Here is a 26,031-nt window from a genome sequence, read left to right as displayed (position 1 = left end):
AATATGAATATGAATATGAGAATGAAGGAATGTGAGTCTTGCACTTTGTGATAGCATGGGTTAACTTGGAAGATATCTCTGCTAAGTAAGTTAAGCCAGATCCAAACATAGAAAAAGAATAGGAGGGTGGATGGGGAGGATGGGCAGGTGCTGGTCAAGGTGGCAGTTAGCTTTCGATTTTGAGTATGTTCTGAAGACACAATGCATAACACAGTTAATAGTGTATTACATACTTGAAATTTGCTAAGATCTAGGGCACTTCAACACACACACACACACACACACACACACACGTGCTCACACAGGCAACTAAGGTGATAAATATGTTAATATGTTAATTAGCTAGGTTGTAGTTATTTCACAGTACATTATTACTCATGGATACTTTACATTTTTATTATTTACAGTTTTGTAAATTATATATTAATAAATTTGTTCTTATGTGAGACTTTATACTTTCAAATATATACTAAATACATTTTAAATATACTAAGTATATACTAAATAGAATATATATTAAATAAAAAGTATTATAAAATTTTATATAGACAGGGAACTCTTCTATGGGCTTTTGCTATTAATATAAATCTAGGTCATTTATGTGGCTCTGGTTTTGAACTCTGCTTTATTTCTTGGTCTGTCCTTGAAACAGCACCATATTATCTCATTGTAATACAGAAGGTGGGTAAAACTACCAGTTCCAACCTGGATATCTGGCAGCTCATTGCTCCAGTGAGAATCTTCTTCAGGGTTACTTTGTACATTAACTCTTGCCGTTGAGTAGTGCTGATGAAGTACGTTCCTTATGCACGCAAAGCAAACAACTCGCTGATTTGAAAGTTGACTCTTCGTTACTATCAGATTCTCCTTTCTGGGGATTGTCCTACGGTGTTGTTTCACTTCATCTTAGAAGGCAGTGAAAGGGAAAAGGTGTTTGTCTTGGAGACCTCTCCATATTCGGTGTGGACTTTTATTAGTGGTGATGCCCCCAGAGAAGCAATAATATAATTAAACCAGTGCATCCTACCTCATCCCATCAAGAAATTCAACACCATAATGCTTGTTTCTGTTTGTACCTGCTCTTAGTGAAAATGTGTGTGTCGTGTATATGGTAGTTTGAATGTAATTGGCCACATAATCTCACAGGGAGTGGCACTATCAGGAGGTGTGGCTTTGTTGGAGTGGGTGTGCCCTTGTTGGAGGAAGTGTGTCACTGTGGGAGCAGACTTTGAGGTTTCTTATGGTTAGTATCCCTCTCAGTGTCTCAGTTGACTTCCTGTTGCCTGCAAGATGTAGGACACTCAGCTATTGCTCCAGCACCACACGCTGCCATGTTCCCATGATGATAATGGGCTGAACCTCTGAAGCTCTAAGTGAGCCCCCTCAATTAAATGTTTTCCTTATAAGAGTTGCCACTTATAAGGTGTCATGGTGTCTCTTCACAGCAATAGAAACCCTAAGACAATGGGTCTCTTACATATTTGGTATCCTTTAATTAAAGTTAATCTTAGTTGTGTGCTTTTCTTCAAGAGTGGAAACAATAGTTCAAAAGCATCTTTTGACTGTATGCCAATATATTTATGCTCAAGATCCATTAGGTATATGTTAACCTAAATATTAGTCACTTTCTCATTTCATTTTCCTAGTTAATGAACAGGAAGTTGGGTTTAACCTTGAATCTTTTAACAAAGATGAAATTTTATTTTATTTTATTTTATTTTTTAATTTTTTTTTATTTTGTGATATATATTTTTTTATTTTACAATACCATTCAGTTCTACATATCAGCCATGGGTTCCCCTATTCTCCCCCCTCCCACGCCCTCCCCTTACCCCCAGCCCACCCTCCATTCCCACCTCCTCCAGGACACGTCCTCCCCCGAGGATTGTGATCAACTTGGTAGACTCAGTCCAGGGAGGTCCAGTCCCTTCTTCCCAGACTAAGCCAAGTGTCCCTGCATAAGTTCCTGGTTTCAAACAGCCAACTCATGGAATGAGCACAGGACTTGGTCCCACTGCCTAGATGCCTCCCAAACTGATCAAGCCAATCAACTGTCTCACCTATTCAGAGGGCCTGATCCAGCTGGGAGCCCCTCAGCCTTTGGTTCATAGTTCATGTGTTTCCATTCATTTGGCTATTTTTTTTCAATAATTGAGTAAAACTGAAATTTATTATATGCCACAGTCGTCCTAGGGACCTCCATGCTATATATATAGCCTCTATGGTTCTATGGGTTGTGGTCTGATTGTTCATTTTATATCTAGAATCCACCAATGAGTGAGTACATACCATAACTGTCTTTCTGGGTTTGGGTTACCTCACTCAGGATGATTTTTTCTAGTTCCATCCATTTGCCTGCAAATTTCATGCTTTCATTGTTTTTCTCTGCTGAGTAGTACTCCATTGTGTATATGTACCACATTTTTTCCATCCATTCTTCCGTTGATGGGCATCTAGGTTGTTTCCAGGTTCTGGCTATTACAAATAGTGCTGCTATGAACATAGCTGAGCATGTATCTTTATGGTATGAATCAGCATTCTTTGGGTATATGCCCAAGAGTGGGATGGCTGGGTCTTGAGGTAGTTCGATTCCTAATTTTCTGAGAAACCGCCATACTGATTTCCACAGTGGTTGTACAAGTTTACATTCCCACCAACAGTGGAGGAGTGTTCCCTTTGCTCCACATCCTCTCCAACATTGGTTGTCATTGGTGTTTTTGATCTTAGCCATTCTAACAGGTGTAAGGTGGTATCTCAGAGTCGTTTTGATTTGCATTTCTCTGATGATTAAGGATGTTGAGCATTTCTTTAAATGTCTTTCAGCCATTTGTAGTTCTTGTTTTGTGAATTCTCTGTTTAGCTCTTTAGCCCATTTTTTAATTGGACTGTTCAGTGCTTTGATGTCTAGTTTCTTGAGTTCTTTATATATTGTGGAGATCAATCCTCTGTCAGATGTGGGGTTGGTGAAGATCTTTTCCCAATCTGTTGGCTGTCTTTTTGTCTTATTGACTGTGTCTTTTGCCCTGCAAAAGCTTCTCAGTTTTGAGAGGTCCCATTTATTAATGGTTGTGCTCAGGGTCTGTGCTGTCGGTGTTTTATTTAGGAAATGGTCTCCGGTGCCAATGCGTTCAAGAGTGCTTCCTATTTTCTTTTCTATTAAGTTTAGTGTAACTGGATTTATGTTTAGGTCTTTGATCCACTTGGACTTGAGTTTTGTGCATGGTGACAGATATGGATCTATTTGTAATCTTTTACATATTGACATCCAGTTATGCCAGCACCATTTGTTGAAGATACTTTCTTTGTTCCATTGTATAGTTTTGGCTCCTTTGTCAAAAACCAGGTGTTCATATGTGCATGGATTAATGTCAGGGTCTTCAATTCGATTCCATTGGTCCATATGTCGGTTTTTATACCAGTACCAAGCTGTTTTTATTACTATAGCTCTATAGTAGAGTTTGAGGTCAGGGATGGTGATGCCTCCAAAGGTTGCTTTAGCATATAGGATTCTTTTAGCTATCCTGGGTCTTTTGTTTTTCCATATAAAGTTGAGTATTTTTCTTTCCAAGTCTGTGAAGAATTGTGTTGGGATTTTGATGGGGATTGCATTGAATCTGTAGATTGCTTTTGGTAAGATTGCCATTTTTACTATGTTAATCCTACCTATCCATGAGCATGGGAGATTCTTCCATTTTCTGATATCTTCTTCAATTTCTTTCTTTAGAGTTTTAAAGTTCTTATCAAAAAAGTCTCTCACTTGTTTAGTTAGTGTTATCCCAAGGTATTTTATATTATTTGTGGCTATTGTAAAGGGTGATGTTTCTCTGACTTCTTTCTCAGCCCTTTTATCATTTGTGTATAGGAGGGCTATTGATTTTTTTGAGTTGATCTTGTATCCTGCCACTTTACTGAAGGAGTTTATCAGCTGTAGGAGTTCCCTGGTAGAGTTCTTGGGGTCACTTATGTATACTATCATATCATCTGCAAATAGTGAAAGTTTGACTTCTTCCTTGCCAATTTGTATCCCTTTGATTTCCTTTTGTTGTCTTATTGCTCTAGCTAGAACTTCTAGTACTATATTGAATAAATATGGGGAGAGTGGACAGCCTTGTCTTGTTCCTGAATTTAGTGGTATCGCTTTGAGTTTCTCTCCGTTTAATTTGATGTTTGCTGTTGGCTTGCTATAAATTGCTTTTATTATGTTTAGAAATGTTCCTTGTATTCCTATTCTTTCTAAGACCTTTATCATGAAGGGGTGTTGGATTTTGTCAAAGGCTTTTTCAGCATCTAGGGAGATGATCATGTGGTTTTTTTCTTTCAGTTTGTTTATATGGTGTATTACATTGACTGATTTCCGTATGTTGAACCATCCTTGCATCCCTGGGATGAATCCTACTTGGTCGTGATGGATGATTGTTTTGATGTATTCTTGGATTCGGTTTGCCAATATTTTGTTGAGTATTTTTGCATCAATGTTCATGAGGGAGATTGGTCTGTAGTTCTCTTTCTTTGTTGCATCTTTGTGTGGTTTGGGTATCGGTAATTGTAGCCTCATAAAAAGAGCTTGGTAGTGTTCCTTCTGTTTCTATTGTGTGGAACACTTTGAAGAGGATTGGTATTAGTTCTTCTTTGAATGTCTGGTAGAATTCTGCACTGAAACCATCTGGTCCTGGGCTTTTTTTAGTTGGGAGACTTTTGATGACTGTTTCTATTTCTTTAGGGGTTATTGGTCTATTTAAATGGTTTATCTGGTCTTGATTTAATTTTGGTATTTGGTATTTATCCAGAAAATTGTCCATTTCTTCCTGGTTTTCCATTTTTGTGGAGTACAGGTTTTTGAAGTATGATCTGATGATTCTCTGGATTTCCTCATTGTCTGTTGTTATGTCTCCCTTTTCATTTCTGATTTTGTGAATTTGGGTGCTCTCTCTTTGCCTTTTGGTTAATTTGGCTAGTGATTTGTCTATCTTGTTTTTTCAAAGAACCAACTCTTTGTTGCATTGATTTTTTTGTATTGTTCTCTTGTTTTCTATTTCGTTGATTTCAGCCCTCAATTTGATTATTTCCTGGCGTCTATTTCTCCTGGGTGAGTTTGTTTCTTTTTGTTCTAGAGCTTTCAGTTGTGCTGTTAATTCATTGGTATGGGATTGCTCCATCTTCTTTATGTGTGCATTTAGAGCTATGAATTTTCCTCTTAGCACTGCTTTCATAGTGTCCCATAAGTTTGGGTATGTTGTACTTTCATTTTCATTGAATTCTAGGAACTCTTTAATTTCCGTCTTTATGCTCAAGATCCATTAGGTATATGTTAACCTAAACATTAGTCACTTTCTCATTTCATTTTCCTAGTTAATGAAAAGGAAGTTGGGTTTAACCTTGAATCTTTTAACAAAGATGAAATTTTATAGAGGACGAAGTGTCAAATGTATTGACTGGTATTAGACTATAGATGTTTATGGAATATTAAAACAGTCTCATGTGTCTGGATTCCTAAAAGGAGATTTCAGAAATACATGCATACTTCTTCCCTCGTGTTTGTTCATTTAAAACTTTGTAGCACCTTTTACATAGTAGCTATGTTACTTGAAAAGGGTAGTCCCCTGAACTCCAACTTCCTGAGTTGCAGTGATTTGTTTGGCCAGCAGGTGTCACTGTGGCACAAGCAATGAAACTGTAAAAGCTATCCAAGTTGATGTTTTTGTTTCTCACTGCAGATGTTTGTGTTTTTAATCTGACTTCTCTAGCCTGCCTTGTAGACAGTCCTCCACATTCACATGTCTGTAGAGATTATAATGGAAATGCCAACATTAGAAACTCCTTTCCCAGCACTGTAGTCCTTGGCTCTAGAGAGGGTGACAGTGACTGTGTATCTCAGGTGCTTCCTCCATCCCTCAGTAAAGATACTATGTTTTTTCAAAGTAAAATAGTTTTTTGTTCTTTAAAGTTTAATCTTCACAGAAGTCAGGTTACTTTTCAACTTCTGAGCTGTGTATTATTTACAATGGATGCTGTTAAAAAAAAAACCTACTAAACAGTGAAGAGGTATAAAACTGATAATCTCAGTTTAGGGGGTGGAGGTCGTAGGGTCAGGGTCATTCTCTGCTACACAATAAATTCAAGGCCAGGATGGAAAATATAGGACTGTTTCAAAACAACAGAAAACAAAATAGAAAGCAAAAATGAAATGTGATGCATATTATTATCATGTTTGTTAAATAATGACTAGACATTTGCAAGTTGTACCTTGAATTAAAGAGAAGCAAACATGAGTTATACACAGTTGAAACTTCTTGTCAATTCAGCTGTAACTGTCAGATTAGGGAAATTTCCTTGTTAGATAAATCTGAAATGGAACTTTTCCTGTGGAATGTCCCAAGCAAAAACATATAGTTCAGAAGTTTCCCATCTCTGAAGTCCTTAGAAAATTATATACATATACTAAACTATCAAATTTTCCATTTAAATTTAGAGGGTATAATCTAGGGTCTTCAGAACTTAAATTACAGAATACTAGTTCAGTACGAACTTCTTAGAGACTTTTGGCTCTCGCTGCTTTATTTTACAACAGGCAGAGAATCCTGGATGTCCAGATGGAGTAACTAGCATTACATAGCTATTCCAGAAACCCATGTGATTTGGTTGTAATTGCAGTGAGGGGTAAGAATCTTTATTCAAAAAATGCTAGGTGTGTAATAGAGGTATTTTGTAAATATTTTTTTATGAATGAATGCTTACTTTTGTGAGAGCGGTGGGAGAGAGGTATTATACTTTCAGATTGACTACATCACGCGCCCTTAATTGTGCTGCTTGGGCTGTTGTTTGCTTTTGTGGATATGTAGTCTTTGTTGATTTTTTTTTTAATAATGTGTGGGAAAAAAATGATAGACTTGGTCAAATAAAACATGCTTATATATGGTTAGAGGAAATATTGCCCGAGAAATTGCTGATCAAACCGAGAGCTGAAAGATAAGATAGACAGATGAAGAAGGCTGAGGAATATTCCCTTCAGAAGCACCGGTAAAGAGTCTGAAGAAGGTGGCCAAAGTAGAGAATATGTGTGTGCTGGGGGAGGGGGGGTGCATAAAGTGTATGAGAAATGACACAGATAGATAATGTGGACTGTAGTCCCTGCAAAATCTTATACCCATGTTAAAAAACTAACTTATGAAAAAGGCAGTGCAGAGCCACAAAAAAGTATAAAAATGGGTTATCTCAACCACATTCACATTTTAGAAAGTTGTGTCTGAGCTGAACATGGTGGTACACACCTTAGATCCCAATACTGGGAGGAAGAGGCAGAAGGATCGTGAGTGGGAAGTGAGCCTGGGCTTCTTAGCAAGTTCGAGGTCACTCTATGGATGCATAGTCAGACCTGTGAAAAAAGAGGGGGGGTTGGGGGAGAAGGGCAAAGAAAGTTGTTTCTCACTACAGTGTAAAGATTCCATTGCAGGGCTGACAGGACAAGAGACAAGGAACACAAGAATAGTCACCAAGACAAGAGAGGTAAGACCTAGGCTCTGGTAGAGAAAGTAGAACCGTTGATGAACACCAGACTGTTTAAAGATAGACAATTGGAAATCAGAATATAGTGTAAGGAAACAAGAGAAGGAGCTGCTGTGGTTCATAAAATACTTGAAGGATGCACTATGTTGGTTGAGAAATAGTCCCTCATTAATATTTTTCTTCTAGCAGAATAAGGGACAAGTAATTCTGCTGCAGTTCTCCTCACGTGTTCCAGTATCATGCACATCATCAAGGGTGTCGATTTTAAAACATTTGTCGAATACTTTGTGTTCTTAGATATGCTTGTTTCACACTGTTGTTCAAAAATAGCTAGTTATGCCAAGTTTCAAATTGGGGTTTAGGTTTTAAATTTCATTTTGAGATTGAAGAAAGGGCTCAGCTCTGGCTGCTCTATGTGAGGACTGAAGTTGGGATTCCAGCACCCTTGTCAGCAGCTCACAGATACCTGTAACTCCAGCTCTAAGAGCTCCTAGGTGTCTCTACCTTCCACAGGCATCCTGACACACACACAGCCACTCACACAGATAGATAGACACACACACACACCAAAAAAAAAAAAAAAAAAAAAAAAAAACTTTTAAAAATTTGCATTCTTTCATTTTCTAACCAGTATTAAAATATGCAAAATGGAGGCAAGTTCCCATGGCTTAAAATGAACACTCCTTCACAGCTTTGTGAAATCTAAATAGTCTGATTTTGTATTATTTAAAATGTACTAAAAATACATAGGAACCTTATTTGAAGTTTTTGTTAAAGTATCATATTTGCTTATAGGCTAATTGAAAATTATTTTTAAGTGTATTAAGTACTTCAGTATTGACCTATTGTTTCAGTAGAGTTGAGACTTAAGCCATTTTAAGTTTTGAATTGAATGTCAGCAACATAAAAATGTAAAGTGTGGATTTAGTGTTGGTTATTAATGGACTAATTATTTCTGAAATAGACTTTGTAAAAATAGAAATAAATACAGTCACATACATTCAACAAGTTACTAAGCTATGCAATATCTTATAACTAAGCACAAAAAAATTATGTGCAAAAGACACATTTGAAAATTTTGTACACCGTGAGCCTATATTGTATTACTTTAGGAAATATAATGCCCCCTCACAATAGACAAGTTGACACACTCTGACTTTTGAGTATTATCTCACAAGTTATCCATTCCTCTCTTACATCCCCAGTTGTTTTGTACCATCAAGCTACTAGTCCCTTTTCAGAATTTTGTACCGCTTCAGTTCAGATGCTGCACTTTTTCCATATATTGACAAGAGCTTTGTTTCTTGAAGGATTGTTGCTTGTTGAGTCAAGGAACCCTGGCCACCATGAAGTACTGACATTGTCAGGCTGGAGGCCATTGGTAATAAGGTAGATGGCAGTTTCTGTCATTTAAAAGTGTATATAATCAGAGATATCTATCATATCTATGTAGTCCCTACTACTTCACCTTATACCCAGCACTCTACTATTTCTTTGTGAGAATTTACACAGTGTTCTTTTATAAGAAAATGATTCATGTGGCTAATGTTCTTTCAGGTGAGTTCAGCTGCCCCAGTATGCCTGCGTATACACTTTGTATACCACTCATGTTAGGTACTTGTTCTAGGAAGGAAGTGTCTATTGGGCTCACAGTTTAGGGTACAGTCGGTCAGTACAGAGAAGTCATGGCAGCAGAATCTTGAGGCAGCTGGTCACCTTGCAGAGAGTGGTGGATGCTGGGGCTCAGCTCATTTTTTTTTTCTTTCTTTCTTTCTTTCTTTCTTTCTTTCTTTCTTTCTTTCTTTCTTTCTTTCTCTCTCTCTCTCTCTCTCTCTCTCTCTCTCTCTCTCTCTCTCTCTCTTTCTTTCTTTTTCTTTCTCTCTTTCTTTCTTTCTCTTTCGAGACCCTAACCCACAGAATGATGCCACCAGCATTACCTGTGAGTCTTCACACCTCAATTAACAAATCTGGGGACTCCTTGGAAGACATGCCCAGAGATTTAGATTTGGAAATATTTGCCTGTGCTCGCGCACGCACGCACACACACACACACACACACACACACACACACACACACACACAGTCTTGAGGATCTAGTCTCCTCATAGCATTCATTTATGTTTCCTGTATTCCTTATGCATATAACCTGAAGGCCATTTTGTGTGAGATTTCCATGCACCGGTCGGAACATTTAGCTTGTTGGTACTAAAGAAGTTTATGGTTTTTGAAGACATTTCGTATTTGGGGAATTTGGATTAGGAATGATCAACCTGTGTCTCAGAGATACTTCAGTCCTTCTTTGTGCTTTTCTATCCCTTGACACCCAGGGAATTTTGTTAAAACCCTTCTGCTGAAGTTTCTAGGAACCAAGGTGGCAGTCCAGATTGAGTGATTAGATTTTTTTTTAAGTTCTCATATTTTTCCTAAGGTGAGCTTATCTTCACTGAAAGATACATCTCTTAAAAGTTGTTATGATTTATGCAAGGTGAAAAAAATAGGGAGACTGTGGAAATGAAGTGGATGACTTGTGTCAAATTCAATAGGGATGTTAAAATAGCAGAAAATTATGATAAATAAAAAAGTGAGTTCTGAGTCTTTAAATTTTAATCCTATACTGTATGGGAAAGGGAAAACATAAAGAAGGGATTTCTAAAACATATGTAGAAGGTATAGTTCAGTGCCATCCCTATGAATTAAGTTACTTTTATTGAAATTCATGATCTGCCTCTTCCTCTTTTGTTTGCTCTCTATACATTTATTTTTAGTATGAAATGAACGCCTACCCTTTAAAGACTGACTTTCTTATATTTTTGTATTCATAGGCAGTTTCTGTTGCATATATTATCATTTTATATTCTAAGTGTGTGCTTTCATTTATTATTTTGTCTTTGAGGTGTGTTCTTGCCATCAAACCCCTGGGCTCAAGTGTGCCCTATTTCTGACTCCCAAGCAGCTGGACTTAACAAGTGTGCCACTGTACCCGTCTAGTGTGCAACGTTCTAAAACTCCAGGCTCTCAGACTTAAAAGCTCTTTGTAGGTGTCTCATGTGGAGTCGGTGAATATTAGAAGTTAATTATATGGTAGTTTTAAATATAGGCATGCCCTAATATAATTAAGATGGCATTGTTAAGTGTATTACTTAACGATGGGTCAAGGATGAGTGCTTATAATTCCATGTTTGTGAGGATGATAAGGAGATACAATAATGACTTTGGTGTCTTGTACTGTCTTTGTCATTCTTAAAGTAAAAATCACTCATCCTAAATTATATGAAACATATATAATCTTCTATTGATCCCACTTCAAACATTCAACAGAGTTCTGTTTATAAATTAATGCAAGAGGGTATTGTCCTACGTGCTCTTTGTGTGTTGCCTGTGAAGTAAGCATTATTAACCCTCAATTATCTCCATTTTATACTAAAGAAACTCAACAAGTTAGAGAAGCTGTCTGGGATCACATGGTGATTAAGTGACTAAGCCAGGTTCCCAGTGTAGGCTTATCTGACTGGACTCAGAGCAAATGTTGCAGCCATTACATCAAACTGATTATTGCTATTATTTTTTAAAGTAATAAATCCACTTGGTATCACAACTAACTCTTTACTGATAACCAAAGTGCTGAACAGTTTTGTTTTCTTTCTGAGGTATTCTGCCTGCATCTCTCAGTCTAGAAAGCATATTATAATGTAGAGATAACCTCGACCCTACCACAATATAAATATTCTTCACACAGAAGTTGATAAATGTTTTTGTTTTAGGCATTATTATAACAAATCACTTGAGACACACCTTGTTATAATACCAGTGAAGACACTAGTGTGGTGAAATGCCAAGGTTGAAGACTGAAGGATTAAGAAACTGTTCCCAGACATGCTCCCTCCACCTAATGTAATGTGATAAATCACTCAGTTACTGGTCTAGCTAGAAAGTTACGAGATTTAAGGTTGAATAAATAGAACAGAGTGTTTCAAAATTAAGCAGAGATGCCTTAAAAGTAAAGCATACAATCACTATTACAGTAAGGGAAAAGTTTAGGTTTATATACAGCCTACAAATGCTATAAAAACAGAAGTCAATTGGTGCATATTTAGTTTTCTGTTCTTGGGAAGTTAGGATCTAGGGGAAATCTTAAAAATGTATTTAAGCCAGGCGGTGGTGGTGCACACCTTTAATCCCAACACTTGGGAGGCAGAGGCAAGCAGATCTCTGAGAGTTCAAGGCCAGCCTGGTCTACAAAGTGAGTTCCAGGACAGGCAGGGCTCACAGAGAAACCCTTTCTTGAACTCCCCCCACCCTGCCCCAGAGAGAGAGAGAGAGAGAGAGAGAGAGAGAGAGAGAGAGAGAGAGAATGAGAATTTTAATATTTCAGTTATTAAATTGGTTTAGCAGAGTATAAAAGGATAATCATAAGCAATACTAAAGCAGGAATATCCCCAGGTGGGAATAGCTTCAATTCCTGTGAGTTTAGTTACAAATCATGTATGGTAAGCCAGATATAGTGACACAGGTATAGCTCCAGCACTCCAGAGGCTGAAGTAGAAGGGTTGCAGGTTCAAGGTCAACATGAGGTGGAATAGTCCTGTCTCTAGAATAAAAATAAATTTTAAATCTTGTATTTTTTTAAATGTTTAGGGTTACAATAAGGACATTAGTGGTATAGCCAGTCATCAGGTTTTAGACCCAGTACTCAATCTTAATGGAGTCCCAGGATTCTTCGAGAGGTGATCTCAATGTAGAGAAAGGCACGAGTTCATGCTTGGTCACCAGAGAAGAGAGTTCCATAGAAGTCTGTCCTCAGGAAATGTTTTCAGTTCTCAAAATAGATGTGGAGCAAATGCTTTTCCCCAGCAGTGTAAGGATGATAAACTTAGCATATTAATTATATTTTGGACACTTTGTATATGTTGCCAAGTTCCACATTGGTAACAGTGGAAAAATTTAAGAAAATGAGTTGAGACTTGCTAATGCCTTGAGCGAGAAAAACTTAGTGGGCACATTTAAGGGCTAGAGGAATCTCAGGATTCAGAAAGTTCTTCAGCAAGCATTCCAAATGCTGTCTGCAAATCATGTTGTTGTCACAGATGTCACTTAGCCTATGCTACAGTATTTTTATTCCAGTAGCAGAGTAGAGAGAGTTGCTGAAAATCAGCGGTGGGTTTACCACTGACTTATATCACTCCTGCCTGTCATGTTGTGTTCATGAAAATTAACTTCTAAATGGTCTGTGATGCCAGTTGTATATAGCAGATATCCATCCCACTTACTGTGATACTGAATGTGGGGCAGATTTTCATCATGTTTTAATTTTACTTATTCCTGAATTTCATTTTGTGGGGGAGGGGATTCTACTTCTCTATCTTTAGGTTGGCATTAGATGAGATATAATGGTCTCTAGTTTATGATTGGTCTTGACTTCAGCTTCTAATTCTTTTAAGCTGTCCTTACATGTGTCACATTAATATTCTTAAATTAGTTCTTTCACCAAATCAAGCACATCTACTCTTCAGAACTCCTTTTTTAATTCAATTAGAAGTAAATGTTCTATTTTATCTATCCTTCTTCTTATTCCTGCTCACCCATCTCTCAGTGGAGACTTTAACTGCATTTGATCCTGGAAGCTTCCTTGCTGCCCTCCTGCTTTGACAATAACGTGATCATGACTGCCCAGAGTTTTCTGCTCCTCCTCCACAAGGGTCTTTGTTAGTTAGACTGAGATGCATCCTGCTTTACCCTCATTCCCATCTCTCCAACCTTCTGTGTCCCTACACCTTAAACTGTGATCAGTGTAAAGGTGTGTTGTATTTGATCATCACAGAATGCATGTCAATTTAAGGATAATCTGTAGAAAGAGAAAAATATCATAAAATGTAGTTAAAGGTACAATTCTGAAATATTATGTGATGTGAGATCTTTTACCAAGTTTTTTTTTTTCTTTTATTCCAATGTTACTAAGGATTTGAAGCGTTCATTACCGTCTGGACTTGGACTCTCAGAAACTCAAATTACATCCCATGGCTTTGACAGTACCAAAGAGGGGGTTATTGAAGCAGGAGCATCGCAAGGTAAGATCCCACATATTGTAAAGACGGCTGAAGTGGAAGAGGGGAGGTTCACTAAGTGCAGCTTCTGTTAAAGAAGACAAGTGTTGAGCTCTTTAAATCTGTGATGAAAAGCGATCATAAACAATCATCTTTCTCTTCAATTTAAATAATTTAAGAATGATTTCACCAGTCTTTATATGACTGTATCAGTATACTTTTACTCTTACCGTTCCAGGGGCAGCCTGTGCCTCACACACTAGGCACATGTCCTGCCACTCATGCATACCCCTTCAGGTTACTACTTGGGAAGACTTTCTAGTAATCACTTTAAAATATTGTGAAATCAAGCTCTAAAATTATTTCACGATGTTAACTTAGATACTTTTGGTTGTAACCACAAAAATTATAACTGTATTGATTTATATAAATGCAGGCTACATATTTCAAAAAAAAAATAAATAAGAAAATGGAGCTTTTATTTTCCTGTGCCTGCCATAAAGGAGATCTCCAAGATCATCTTGATGTTCAGTCTCGGCCGATACTTATATTGTGGCTTATTCCAGGGACAACTACAAGCAGTCAGTAAGGCAACATCTTCAAAGGGTCTTCTAGTGCCAGTGCACAAGGACTACTTAGCTCTTTCATTGTGAGTTGTGACAACGTACCTAAAGTGTGGCTACTGAGGGAAGCTCATTGAGCACTTAGTGTACAGGACTTTTATTAGGAGTCCACACAGACTTCCTGTGAGCACCATCAATATTCTAGACTTAACAGAAGTCTGTAGACACTCAACCTCAACCACACTGTTTGTGTGAACAATTTAGGACCTGGGCCCAAGCCTTCTGGAGGAAATTTTTTTTTAAGTCAGCTTGCCAGGATCTGGACAAAGGCCAGTCTTATAAACAGCCTTTTTAAGGACAGGCAATTAGACCTGCCATAACTTTTTCCTGAACACAATCTGAGAAGTATGTGTATATGCACATATATATGCAAATATATATCTGTATTTAATGCAAAGGGAAAATCTTTTGTTCATGGCCTTGCCTATAACTTTTTCTGTGGGTTTTTAGTGTAATACTTTCATTAATTCTTTGATATTTCATACATGCATACAATAGATTTTCATCATCTTCTCCCTTACTCCTTAATCCTAACTTTCCCAGATTCTCTTCACCCTCTCCCAACTTCACCTTTATAAAAACAAACAAACAAAATACTTAGTCCAGAATGTGCTGCTCATATTCACATGGGTGTGGGACCATCCACTGGTGCATGGTCAACCTGCCAGGGCCCACGGTCTGAAGAATTTGGACTGTCCCTTCCCCAGCATCAACCTCCCGTAGCTAGGGGTTAGAGCTCATGAGCCCCTCCCCTTCATGCTGAAATGTTGGCTGGTTAGGTCTTGTGTAGGCAACAACTCCCAGAGTTGATGAGTGTCCCGATCCTGTCCTATCCAGAAGGTACTGTTTTACCCTGGTCCTCACCCCACTCTTCTGTGATGTTCCCTGAGAATTTATTTTAAGTGAGTAGAAGAAAACCACCAGACATTTGGATCTAGAGCTGTAATTAAGTAGCTATAGTTAATGTTTAGTGTGAACTGTATTAACTTTTTTAATGTTGTGGTTTTATATAGTAGATCTCCTTGTCTTGGCAGTACTTAGTCCTCTTGCAGATAACATTAATCTATCTTTTTATCATATGATTGCCCATCGCTTTATTTCAAGAGCAGTTTGGATTTTGAATATATTCTTGGCTGCATGGGTCTTGGAAAAAGACCTTCTGGGTGACCCAGTGTGCATTCCACACTGTAAGCTGAGGAGTGAACGGTCTGCTTAGTGACCTGTTTTCCTTCCGCTGTACAAAGGAAGCAAACGTGGTAGTGTCTTCTTTGTTCTTGGTGTTTGGCTTTTCAAGACCAGACAGGACTTCTCTATGTAAACCTGACTGTCCTGTTGCTCTGTAGACCAGGCTTGCCTCAAACTCAGCGATCCTCCTGCCTGTGCCTCCTGAGATAGGTCAGCATCTTAGCAGTATATATTTGTAAAGCTCTTGAAAACAAAAATCAAGACATGGCTGTTAAAAAATAGAGTCTGAGGCCAATGAAATGTCTCGGCAGGTAAAGACACTTGCCACCAAGCCTGACACCCTGAGTTCTGTATCTGAGACCTACATCATGGAAGATGTGAGAGAGCTAACTTCTGCAAGCTCTCTTCTGACCTCCTCATGTGCACCATGATTGCCTATCCCTCCTACAATAAATAAGTGTGTGTGTGTGTGTGTGTGTGTGTGTGTGTGTGTGTGTGTGTGTTTAATCTAAACTAAAAAGTACAGTCTTAAGGCTTGGAAGATGATGTGGTTGGTTAAGTGCTGGATGTACAAGATGGAGACCTGAATTTGATTTCTAGAGCCCATGCTAGAACACCAGGTATACCCCAGAGCCAGGAGGTGTAGACAGCAGCCTTGTCAGCTTCGTGAGAAGCCTATCTCACAACACATGGTGAACAGCATCTAAGAAGGAACAACACCCAGAGTCCTCTGGTGTGTGCAGGCATTCACAAGACAGGCACATGCAATCTCTGCTGCATTCTGAAGTATAGCGTTCTCATGCAGGGTTCTTTGTCTTTGAAAGGGTTGTTTTGATCAATCACTACCTATTAATTTTATTTATTAATTGTTGTGGTACTGGGAGTTAAACTCAGGACGTTGTACATATTAGGCAAGTGCTCTACTACTGTTAGGCTATATCCCAGCCCCAATTTCAAATTTTAAATATCAACATGGTATTCTGAGTTACTCAATCGGTCAAAGAGAGACACTTTGGGGTGTCTTATGGCTTAGCAACAGCAGCAGGTGAACAGCTCTGATGAGCTCAACTAGTGACTTTGCAGAAACCTCTTTATTGTTACCCAAGAGGTACTTTAGCAAGTCAATTTCCACATACTGAAGCCTCCTATCCGATCTTGGAGTTGTCCCAGGGAACTGGTACCTGAGCCTTTCTCAGCCATATGAGACCTCCTTGTTTGCCAGACATGTCTCCAGACCAAGCCATGCAAAGGCTCTGTGAATACTTCAGGAAGAGCAACTTAGATAATAACAATCCCTGACTATTTACAAAAGGTTACTTCAAAGCTTAGCTGCCATCATTCCAGAACTGATGCCAGATACAATGGCTCTGTTCAGTCTCTCATGACAAAAAACAAATGTTTTATTTAAATATTTTAATTATTTTTAATGAAATTATTTGTCTGACATTTGATTTGATCTTGTCCCTGTAAGTAACAGGATTGTAGAGTAATTGGACTAAAATGGCCATTAAAATCTATAGTACATGAACATTAAAATGCCGGCTAGTTTCACTTACTTGTCAATGCACTCTGACTCTGATACTCAAATTGGAATGACAAGTATGTTTTTTGCTAATGGGAGTAATTTATCTCTTTGGATTGAGTTTATAAAGCTTGTTTTAACCTACAGCTTGATCGGTGTACTCGTGAGAGAACTCTGTATACTTGCACTAGTTCAGCACTTATGGAAAGGCACAGTTGTCTTGAGGCACGTGTTTTAAGACGTGGATAGGCAGGTAATAGGAGTGACCATGAGGAAGGGTGACATGCTGAAAACTTAGGAAGTGAATCCGAGGGAAAGTGTTAGGGGACTTAGTCATGGTTAGCTCTCTGGACAGAAGGCTGAAACATTACTTGATAAAGACTTCTTATTACTTGAACAGTTACTATAAGATAATAATATACTTTTCTACTTTTTACTAAAGTTAAAAAATTATACCTAAATTTAGCTTAAAAACAACAACAAATATTGAAACCTGGTCAACAACAAAAATGTGGCAGAATCATTAAGAGCACACGTCAAAAGTAAACCCAAGCTCCTAACAAGGATGTAGGCTTAGTCCCGAGTTTTTTTTTGGTGAGAGTTCTAATCATTGCCTCTGCCTCGATTTCTGTTGAGAGGAAATTGGCTAATTCCTCTAAACTTAGTTAGCAAGATCCTCAAGTTTTTGTTTTCTGTTTTTTCTTTTGGGAGAGAGGGTCTGAAAGGTCAGGTGTAGTTCAGGTTGGCCTAAAATCACAATCCTTCCCCAGGCTCCTCTCCTGGGTCCTAGGAATAAAGGTGTGTAACACCACGTCCAGCTTTAAGATTTTGGATTCTTTTTATTTTTTATTTTTATTTTTTGGTTTTTTGAGACCCTTTCTCTATGTAGTTTTGGTGCCTGTCCTGGATCTTGCTCTGAAGATTTTGGATTCTTAAGAGCTTTTTGTGGGCATTAACACTTTGGATAGCCACATTTAGTTGGGAGGGCTAATTTAAACTACACCAGTCTAAAGGCTTACAGTATGGAAAAATGGAAGGTACCTTTAAAGGTAAGGCAGACAGTTGAAATCCTACCTCATCAGTTGCCATTTTAGTATAGAAGCTGTATCATTTGCTACATATATTATACACATGTCATGTTGTGTTGAGACATCATTTCTTACAGAGATTAATGAACTGACTGTAATAACCAGAACAACAGAGCTCTGTTCTTGAGGTCATCAGACATGGAACTCTAGCCGTTGTTTCCTTGTGTTTACTACTTCCTTATGATAGGAACCCGGTGCCTTGGATAATAGAGATATGGTCTTTGTATAACATGGTTTTTAGACTGGATAGCCTATTGAAATGTCTTTCAACTCAGCAAGTAACTTGTAGATAGAGCTTTTGTATTTAATTTGATAATGGAGATCCTGTAGTGTAGATTGTGAACTTCCCCATATGAAACTGTTTAACCTCCTGAGCCTCATTTCTCATAAACTTTATTGTGAGTGTTCAAGCCAGTTGATTTCTATCATCCAGTCTAGTTTTAAGTTTTGTAATTCAGTAGATTTAAAGAGACAGATTTCTGTACTTTAAATGATAGTGGTAGTCTATTTAGGTTCGTCATATGCTTGAATTCAATGTAAGCAGGTTTTCTTACTATTACAACTAAAGACTGTCTTCATCAGAATCTTGTTTATTTGTGTATGGGATATATACATCTCTTGTTAATTATATGTAAAGCGAGTATTGATTCTTTCCTGTCATGAATACATTTGATATACATTTTTTCCAGAAAACCGGAGAAGATTGTAATTGAAATAACAGTTCATTATAAGCATTAAAATATTCTCAGCGAGAGCTGGAGGGATGATCAGTGAGTAAGAGCACTTGCTTTGCAGACATGAGAATTTAAATTTGAATATCTAGCACCCATGAAAAGCCAGGCATGGCTTCTGGTGCCTGTAATTCCAGTGCTGGGGAGATGGGGGAATGGTGCATAGAGACAAGGTCCCTGGGGTTTGCAGGCTGCCAGCCTGGCTCCAGGTTCAGTGAGAGAAAAAAGCTCAGAGGGATCGAGCTGGTTCCTCCTGCAGCTCTCATGCATGCGTGCTTGCAAATTTACCACGTTGACACTCAGAGATACACACATGCATATTAGTAGAGAAAAATATTCTCAGCTAAATGTTGAAAGAATTTCTCATGTTTTTAATGATTATTCTTTTTGCCTGACTTAATAGTTGCCTTAGGAACAATGATATACGGTAGCATTCCTTTTTAAAAATTGCATTTATTTGTTTTGTGTGTATATGTGTGTGGGTGTGCATGCTACAGTGTATGCATGTGGAATCAGAAGACAGTTTGTGAGAATCAGCTTTCTACTTCTCCATGGATTCCAGGGACCAAACTCGGGCCATCAGGTTTAGGAGCAAGTGCCTCTACCTGCTGAGCCACCTCATCAGCCTGATAGGGAACAGTTTTTACTTTGTAGAGGACTACAGAGCCTCAGAGATGTAAGTAAATTGTCAGAGTGTTCCTGTCACTATGTGATAGACAGAACCAGAATTTCATACCCAGAATTAGAATTTAAAGCTTGGTTGTGTTTTACTTAAAAATTGCTCTCTTTCCTCTTATTCTCAAACTCGACTGTTTGAAAATCTCACAAGTAGCCTTCAAAACAGCAGGTGCATTCACACTGACAAGCAATAGATCTTGAGAGAGTCCCAGATATGTTCTTAAAGTTCCAGGAATGATTCTCATGATCACTTGGGAACCATGACAGCACCAGTTCTGGAACTTCCCAGTACCTAGAGTTCACCATGGATCTTGTGGTACTGCAGTTCCTGGCTCAGTGGGCCTGAGCCTCTGCCTTTCAACATGCCTCAGGGTGGCTGAGTTGCTGTGGGCTCCCAACATTCCCAACACTAAGAGCAGTAGTCTACACTGTATCAGACTTGGTTTATGTTTGGAAAAATTTGGCAACAGTTCCTATGAAGGTTGTAATTATTAGGAAAGACATACTTCCTTCACATTTTTGTAAAAAGTATTAAAATACGTTTCTGTATTCCTTTCTGTACCTAAGCCTTTTTTTTTCATAGTAAAGACTGAGAAGTTATGAGATATATACTTAAACTATGAATCATTCAACTCCCAGATTTTATATGATTTGGTTTTGAAAATACCAGACTTGCCGGGCGGTGGTGGCTCACGCCTTTAATCCCAGCACTCGGGAGGCAGAGCCAGGCGGATCTCTGTGAGTTCGAGGCCAGCCTGGGCTACCAAGTGAGTCCCAGGAAAGGCGCAAAGCTGCACAGAGAAACCCTGTCTCGAAAAAAAAAACAAAAAACAAAACAAAAAAAAAAAAAAAAAGAAAAAAGAAAATACCAGACTCCAGGGAAATTTGTTTAGATATGATCTTGCCAGTTCTTTGACATAGTGAAGTGCTTTGTTTAGTTTTGATAGGTTAATAATAAGTTTCCATAGAACTCAGCCCCTGGCATTGTCTTATTATTGGTCTTTTCCTGCAGGAGAGCAAGTGTATTAATTGTAGTCTTAATTGAGGTGTGTGACCATGTTAAAGGAATTGTCAGTAGATCTCTGTTCTGACGTGGAGGAGGAGTGGATCTTCACAGTAATGTCTGCCTTTCCAGGTCCCTCGGCGCCGCCCTTGCCATCTGTCCTGTCTCCCAGCAGGGTTGCAGCGAGTCAGCTGGCCCAGCCAGGAGGTGATCTGACCGTTCCTGCAGGTAGTCACTGCACTGACTGACTGGACCTCTCCTCCTGCTGAAGCCAGCCTAACTCCATTTCCTAATTGCTCACTCTGTGTTTGTAGGCGTATGTTATGGCTGCTGCTGCTGCTGCTGCTGCTGCTGCTGCTGCTGCTGCTTTCTCTAACAATAAATCAATTTTCTAGAAATCAAAATCATTTGTCCTTTCAAAGCAATTAGGTTGCATCTCAAACCTGAAATTTCATGATTTTTAAAGGTTAAAACAGTACAACGTAATTTGTTTTCACCCATTCTCTCTTTTCTCTGGTTGGTACAGGTCCACTTGTTTGATTCTGACCTCTCAGCTCTGCAGCTCTGCCCTCTTTGCAAATGGAAAGGAAGCTCTGACAGCCATGTTATTATTGAGAATGGGTCAAGTGAAAAGCTTGTGTATTCTTGTCAGCCTCCACATACAGATAGTTTGTAGATTGCAACAAAATACTGAAAAGGAAGCTGGATTTAGTAGTGCTTGCCTGTAATCTCAGCATTGGGAAGGTTGAGGCTAAAGAGATCAAGGCTAACCTGAGCCACATAAGGAGACACTCCCAAAATCAAAACATGAAACAAAAAGAAACAGAAAAACAAACTAAACATTTCTTTTTGTATGGCATTAACATTTTATTTTATTTATTTTTGCATTGCTCTGATTTTATGTCTGTTGTTAAGCTATACCAAAAGCTAATCTGGCTTTTGGAATAAGTGGGAGAAGAAAATTTATACTCACCCTGATTTTTGGTGTGCATGTGCCGTCCCAAAGTCAGGCTTGGTTGTCTTTCACCATCACTCTCTACTTTTTGAGGCCAGTGTCTTTCATTATGCCTATAGCCTATCAAGTCAGCTAGGCTAGCTGACCAGTGAGCTCCAGGGAGCCCCTCGCCAACATCTGTGCTGGGGTTACCGACCTGCACCACCACACCCAGCTTTTTACGTGGGTGCTAGGGATCTGAACATGAGTCCCAGATCTTGTGCAGCGGGTACTTTACAGAGTAAGCAGTCCCCTCAGACCAACCAGACATTCATTGTCTTTGTTTTTTGTTTTTTCAGGTAAGTTTGAAGCAGAATTTGTTCCTTTGAGACAAACCTCATGTTTGTTTAATGGACAGAAGTATCTGTAAGTGATTAGGAAATTAGCCTGCATGATTTAGAGGCTGTAGTCCTTCACGCAGTTTCCTTATGTTTACGCATCACTTTCAGGTTTCACTTTTTCTCTCATGCCCTAGGTTTATCTGGGTTGTGCTTTTGTCTTTTGTTCTGTTCATGCAGGCGGCCAAAGGACACACACAAAAGGTGGACCAGTTATTCTAGCAGATGAAATTAAAAATCCTGCAATGGAAAAGTTAGAACTTGTTAGAAAGTGGAGTCTCAACACATACAAGGTTTGTGATTTTTAAATATTTCCACCCTAACTGTACCTAAGACTTTTCATTTATATGTTATTCCCGTTATCATATTTATCAAGCTTATACAGATATGAAAAATAATACCATCTAAACATGGATGTGCAATTTGGAAATAAAGTTTTGTTCCATAAATATTTGTTCCATTATTTATCTTTACATATAATTTAAAATTTAGTACAAAAGAATTTAAAAAAGACTTACTAAAACACTTAACTCTGACAAAAAATACACATGTTTAAAAGAAAACAAAAAACCCAACCTGCATGCATGCCTATAATTCCAGCACTTAGGAGGCCAAAGCAGGATTGTTGCAACTTTCAGGCTACATATGGAGATTCTGTCTCACACTCTCACGTGTTCTCTCTCTGTCTCCCTCTCTCTCCCCCTCTCTCTGTCTCCCTCTCCCTCCCTCCCTCCCTCCCCCTCTCCTCTCTCTCTCCTCCCCTCTCCCTCTCTCTCTCACTTCCAGGCTAGTATATGGAGACTCTGTCTCACACACACAGATGAGAGTTCATAGAATACCTTTAACTACAGAGCTATATTAAATGTACTTACTTTCTCTCCTTTTTTGATAATTCATTTTCTTCTTAAGAGACACAGTCTCACTTTATTAGCTAGTCTGGGCTCCCCTTCTGGGATCAAGGGATCCTTTGACTTCAGCCTCCTGAGTTACCTGGACTACAGGCTCATGCCCTTGAACATGACCTTTTCTTGATATTTTATAACACAATAGTTCTCCAAAGTCTGAAACTCTGTGATCTTGTAATAATTCTTAACTATAAAGGCAGCACCAGATTATAAATTCAACATGGCTGTTTGCATTGCTTTGGAGTAATTGGTGGTTATTTCCCTAATGGTCTCAGTAAAATAAAAAGCCAATTTTTAAGTCTATGGCACATTGAATCCATTTCAGACTGTCCAAGCTACAAATCCACTTAGTACTTTTGAATTTTACTGGGGATCAGATGCTACAAGTCATGGACTACTTTACTTAAGATGAAAAATCCCAACAGCTCAGGCCACAGTATGAGCCACAATACTCTGTGTTTAGAATTGGCTATGGGTCTAGAGGTTGGCAAGTCAAAATTGTCTACACTTTTACACACAGCAGTTTTCTCTAACATGTTTCTCAAGACTAAAGCAGGGTGAGATTATTCTTCCAACCTGAAACCCTCTATGTTTTGCCTATATATAAATATGTGCACCATGTGTATGCCATGTGCCTGTCAGGAGAAGACCTTAGATAATTGGAGTTATAGATGGATATGAGCCACCATGTGGGTGTTCACTGCAAGAGTTCTTAACTACTGAATCGTCTGCCCAGCCCCAAATTTGCTGTATGAATCTTTCCAAAAGTCCTTTTAGTTCATGTCATCGCAGGAACTAAGAAATGCTGGTGGTGTCTGCAATAGTGATGCCTACATTCGTCTCACACAGGGCATTCCTTGAAAGTCTTTGCCTCACTGTTCTCAAGGGTAGGGGTGTATGATTCTTGCCTTATGTTCTCTTATAATACAACTATTTATTAATTGCAAATACTCATCCCTTCCTCTTGTTGATCTTCCATATCTAATCAGTCATTAAATCCTCTGGATTCTCCCTTTGTTTTCTCTTCCTTTCCTGTTCCAGCTCTCACAGTCCTCGTCCATATCTTTATTACTATTTGACTATTGTTACAGGTCACCACCGATTCTCTTGGACGGGTGTGGTGGGTCATTGTTCCTTTAAACTCCCTCAGCAGATCCCCGTTGTCTCTAGAATGGGATGCCCTTCCTGCCTTACCGACTTTATTACCCTACGGCTTTTGTCTGCAGATCCCATCCACTCCAAACTCCCTGAGTCTCCTGAGTAGCCTGTCTTCTGCGCTTCTGTAGCTGCATGAGGGTGTGGCCAGCTCTTTGGAATCCCCGTTCCTTTCACTTGTGTAATTGTCCGACCACACCGAGCTTCATTCCTTAAGAACAAACAAGGACATTTTCACAAAAACATTCTATTACACACTAGGAAAAGAAACAAGAACCAGCTAATAAAAATAAATTAATTAAAACAGGGTATTAACCTGTTTTTAAAGATATTAACCTGTATTTATTAACCTAATATCAACTATTTCTTCAGGTGAAAGTAAGTAACTGGAAATTAATTCGAGAAGATGGGTTCAAGGCCTAAACTGGAAGTTCCTTCTGTTGTGTCTGTGTTTTAGTCTATCTGTCCATCCTGCCTGCTCTCCTGCCTCTTTGAGGCAGGGTTTTGCTGTATTACCCTGTTTGAGATATTTTTCTTTTTCATTTGCGCCCTGCCCACCCCCCATGAACAGACTCTCTCAGTTTCAAGCTTTCAGAGTCGACATCTTTCCTGACTAGGAAATACTATTTTAAAGTCATTCTTTAAACTCTGAATCAGTTCCATTAGCATTCTCCCCATCACTTCTGTCTTTAGGCCAGACTCTCAGCTCTCAGCTTTCTGGCCCGTTTTTCTTGTTGGGATTGCCCCATCCGTTCATTGCTGGCCGCTTTCCCCTGTTGGTTCGCTGTTCGGCTTCCTTCTGTGTTTTGTCTTAATAACCTTTCTTTGTCTGTCCTCTAGTGTTTGTTTTGTCACCACAGCAGAGCTCTGGTGACATTTCAGTAATCAGAGTGCAGGGCTGTCTTGTCAGTTCAGGAGCCAGAGTATGGCCTCCTGGTATGCTGTGGACTGGGTATCATTCCATTTCATCCACCCTCCTCACTTTAGAGATCTACATAGGTCAGCGTTTCCTTTTTGTTTTCAGACTTTCCAGCTCTTTAGCAGGTTAGCTTCATTTGGAGGCCATTATCTTCTGAATGATTTTTTTTGAGGGGTAAGGAGGACAAGATCTTGGTAGGTAGGTTGGGACGTGCTATGTAGATAGATCAGCTGGTCTCAGATTCAGAGCTCTGCCTACCTCTGCCTCATAGTGCCAGTACTAAAGGTGCGCACCCCCATGCCCTAAGTGAATTCTTATATGGGAAACTTTGATCCTCTGACTGTAAGTAGCTTCCATTTCCGGCCCTTTGAGGGAAGGCAGAGGAATTAGATCCTCCGTAAACTTGCTGTGGTGTGTCCTCCTCTTCAGTTGTGCGTCTTAACTTCAGAATGTTTTGGGAATTATCTAGGAAACTTCCTGGGACCAAATATTGGAGGAATGAGGAATAACTGTATACTGTCTTTAAAAACTGAGACATCCTCTAGTCCTCTCATTTGATTATTTAGATTTTCCTTAAAAAATGTACAGTTACCTCATGTAGGCTTTGTAAATTTAGTTTCAAAGTTTATTTAATGTATCCAAACTTAGCTTGCCTCATAATTAGTATCTTATTTTTTCTACTGCCCTAGTTGTGGGAAATTAAAAAAAAAAAAAAAAGCATTTCTTTATTAGATCTGGACCCAAGTGCCTGCTTGTGAACATTTTGTGTGTGTGTGTGTGTGTGTGTGTGTGTGTGCGCGCGCGCGCGCATGTAAAAAAATGGTCACTTTGCACAACAGTAGCTAGATGTATGTCAGAACTTCCTTAGCTTAGCAATAGTTTTTAGACAGGCTTGTAAATGTACTTCCTAGGTCCTGGGAAGGGGAACAGTATTCAAGCCTGAAAACTAGCTCACTTGAGGTTTAGAACTGGAACGTGCAATGTAATGTACTTTGCATTGCTGTATTATTATTCTCTTTTTTCTTCCTAAACAAAGTACATCTTTCTACTTTTAGTGTACCCGGCAAATTATATCTGAGAAACTAGGCCGTGGCTCAAGAACTGTGGACCTTGAACTTGAAGCTCAGATTGATATATTAAGAGACAATAAGAAAAAATATGAAAACATTCTGAAACTGGCTCAGACATTGGCAACACAGCTCTTCCAGATGGTGCATACTCAAAAGCAACTTGGAGATGCATTTGCTGACCTGAGTTTGAAGTCTCTAGAACTCCACGTAAGATTATTTAAAATAACTCTTAGGGGTTATGGGTGTGAGGGTGCTAATAGAAGTATTCTGAGAGGT

General features: G+C 38.8%; 1 protein-coding gene across 7 annotated transcripts in view; it reads left to right on the top strand.

The window, feature by feature from the left end:
* Arfip1 (ADP ribosylation factor interacting protein 1) overlaps positions 1 to 26,031 on the top strand; it is an 88,468-nt gene that overhangs the window by 32,489 nt on the left and 29,948 nt on the right. For 4 of the 7 annotated variants that reach the window (XM_028894293.2, XM_028894291.2, XM_037206696.1 and 1 more), the window contains 4 exons: positions 13,460 to 13,568; positions 20,507 to 20,602; positions 21,887 to 21,999; positions 25,741 to 25,962. In XM_028894293.2, the coding sequence (XP_028750126.1) occupies positions 13,460 to 13,568; positions 20,507 to 20,602; positions 21,887 to 21,999; positions 25,741 to 25,962 (540 nt within the window). Of the gene's footprint in view, positions 1 to 13,459; positions 13,569 to 20,506; positions 20,603 to 21,703; positions 21,735 to 21,886; positions 22,000 to 25,740; positions 25,963 to 26,031 lie in introns of those variants that run through there. The other 3 variants (XM_037206697.1, XM_028894295.2, XM_028894297.2) reach the window with 2 other exon arrangements.

The sequence above is a fragment of the Peromyscus leucopus genome, chromosome 6, assembly GCF_004664715.2.
Source record: "Peromyscus leucopus breed LL Stock chromosome 6, UCI_PerLeu_2.1, whole genome shotgun sequence".
In the NCBI taxonomy this organism is placed as follows: Eukaryota; Metazoa; Chordata; class Mammalia; order Rodentia; family Cricetidae; genus Peromyscus; species Peromyscus leucopus.
This window is presented reverse-complemented; position numbering and strand designations above follow the sequence as displayed.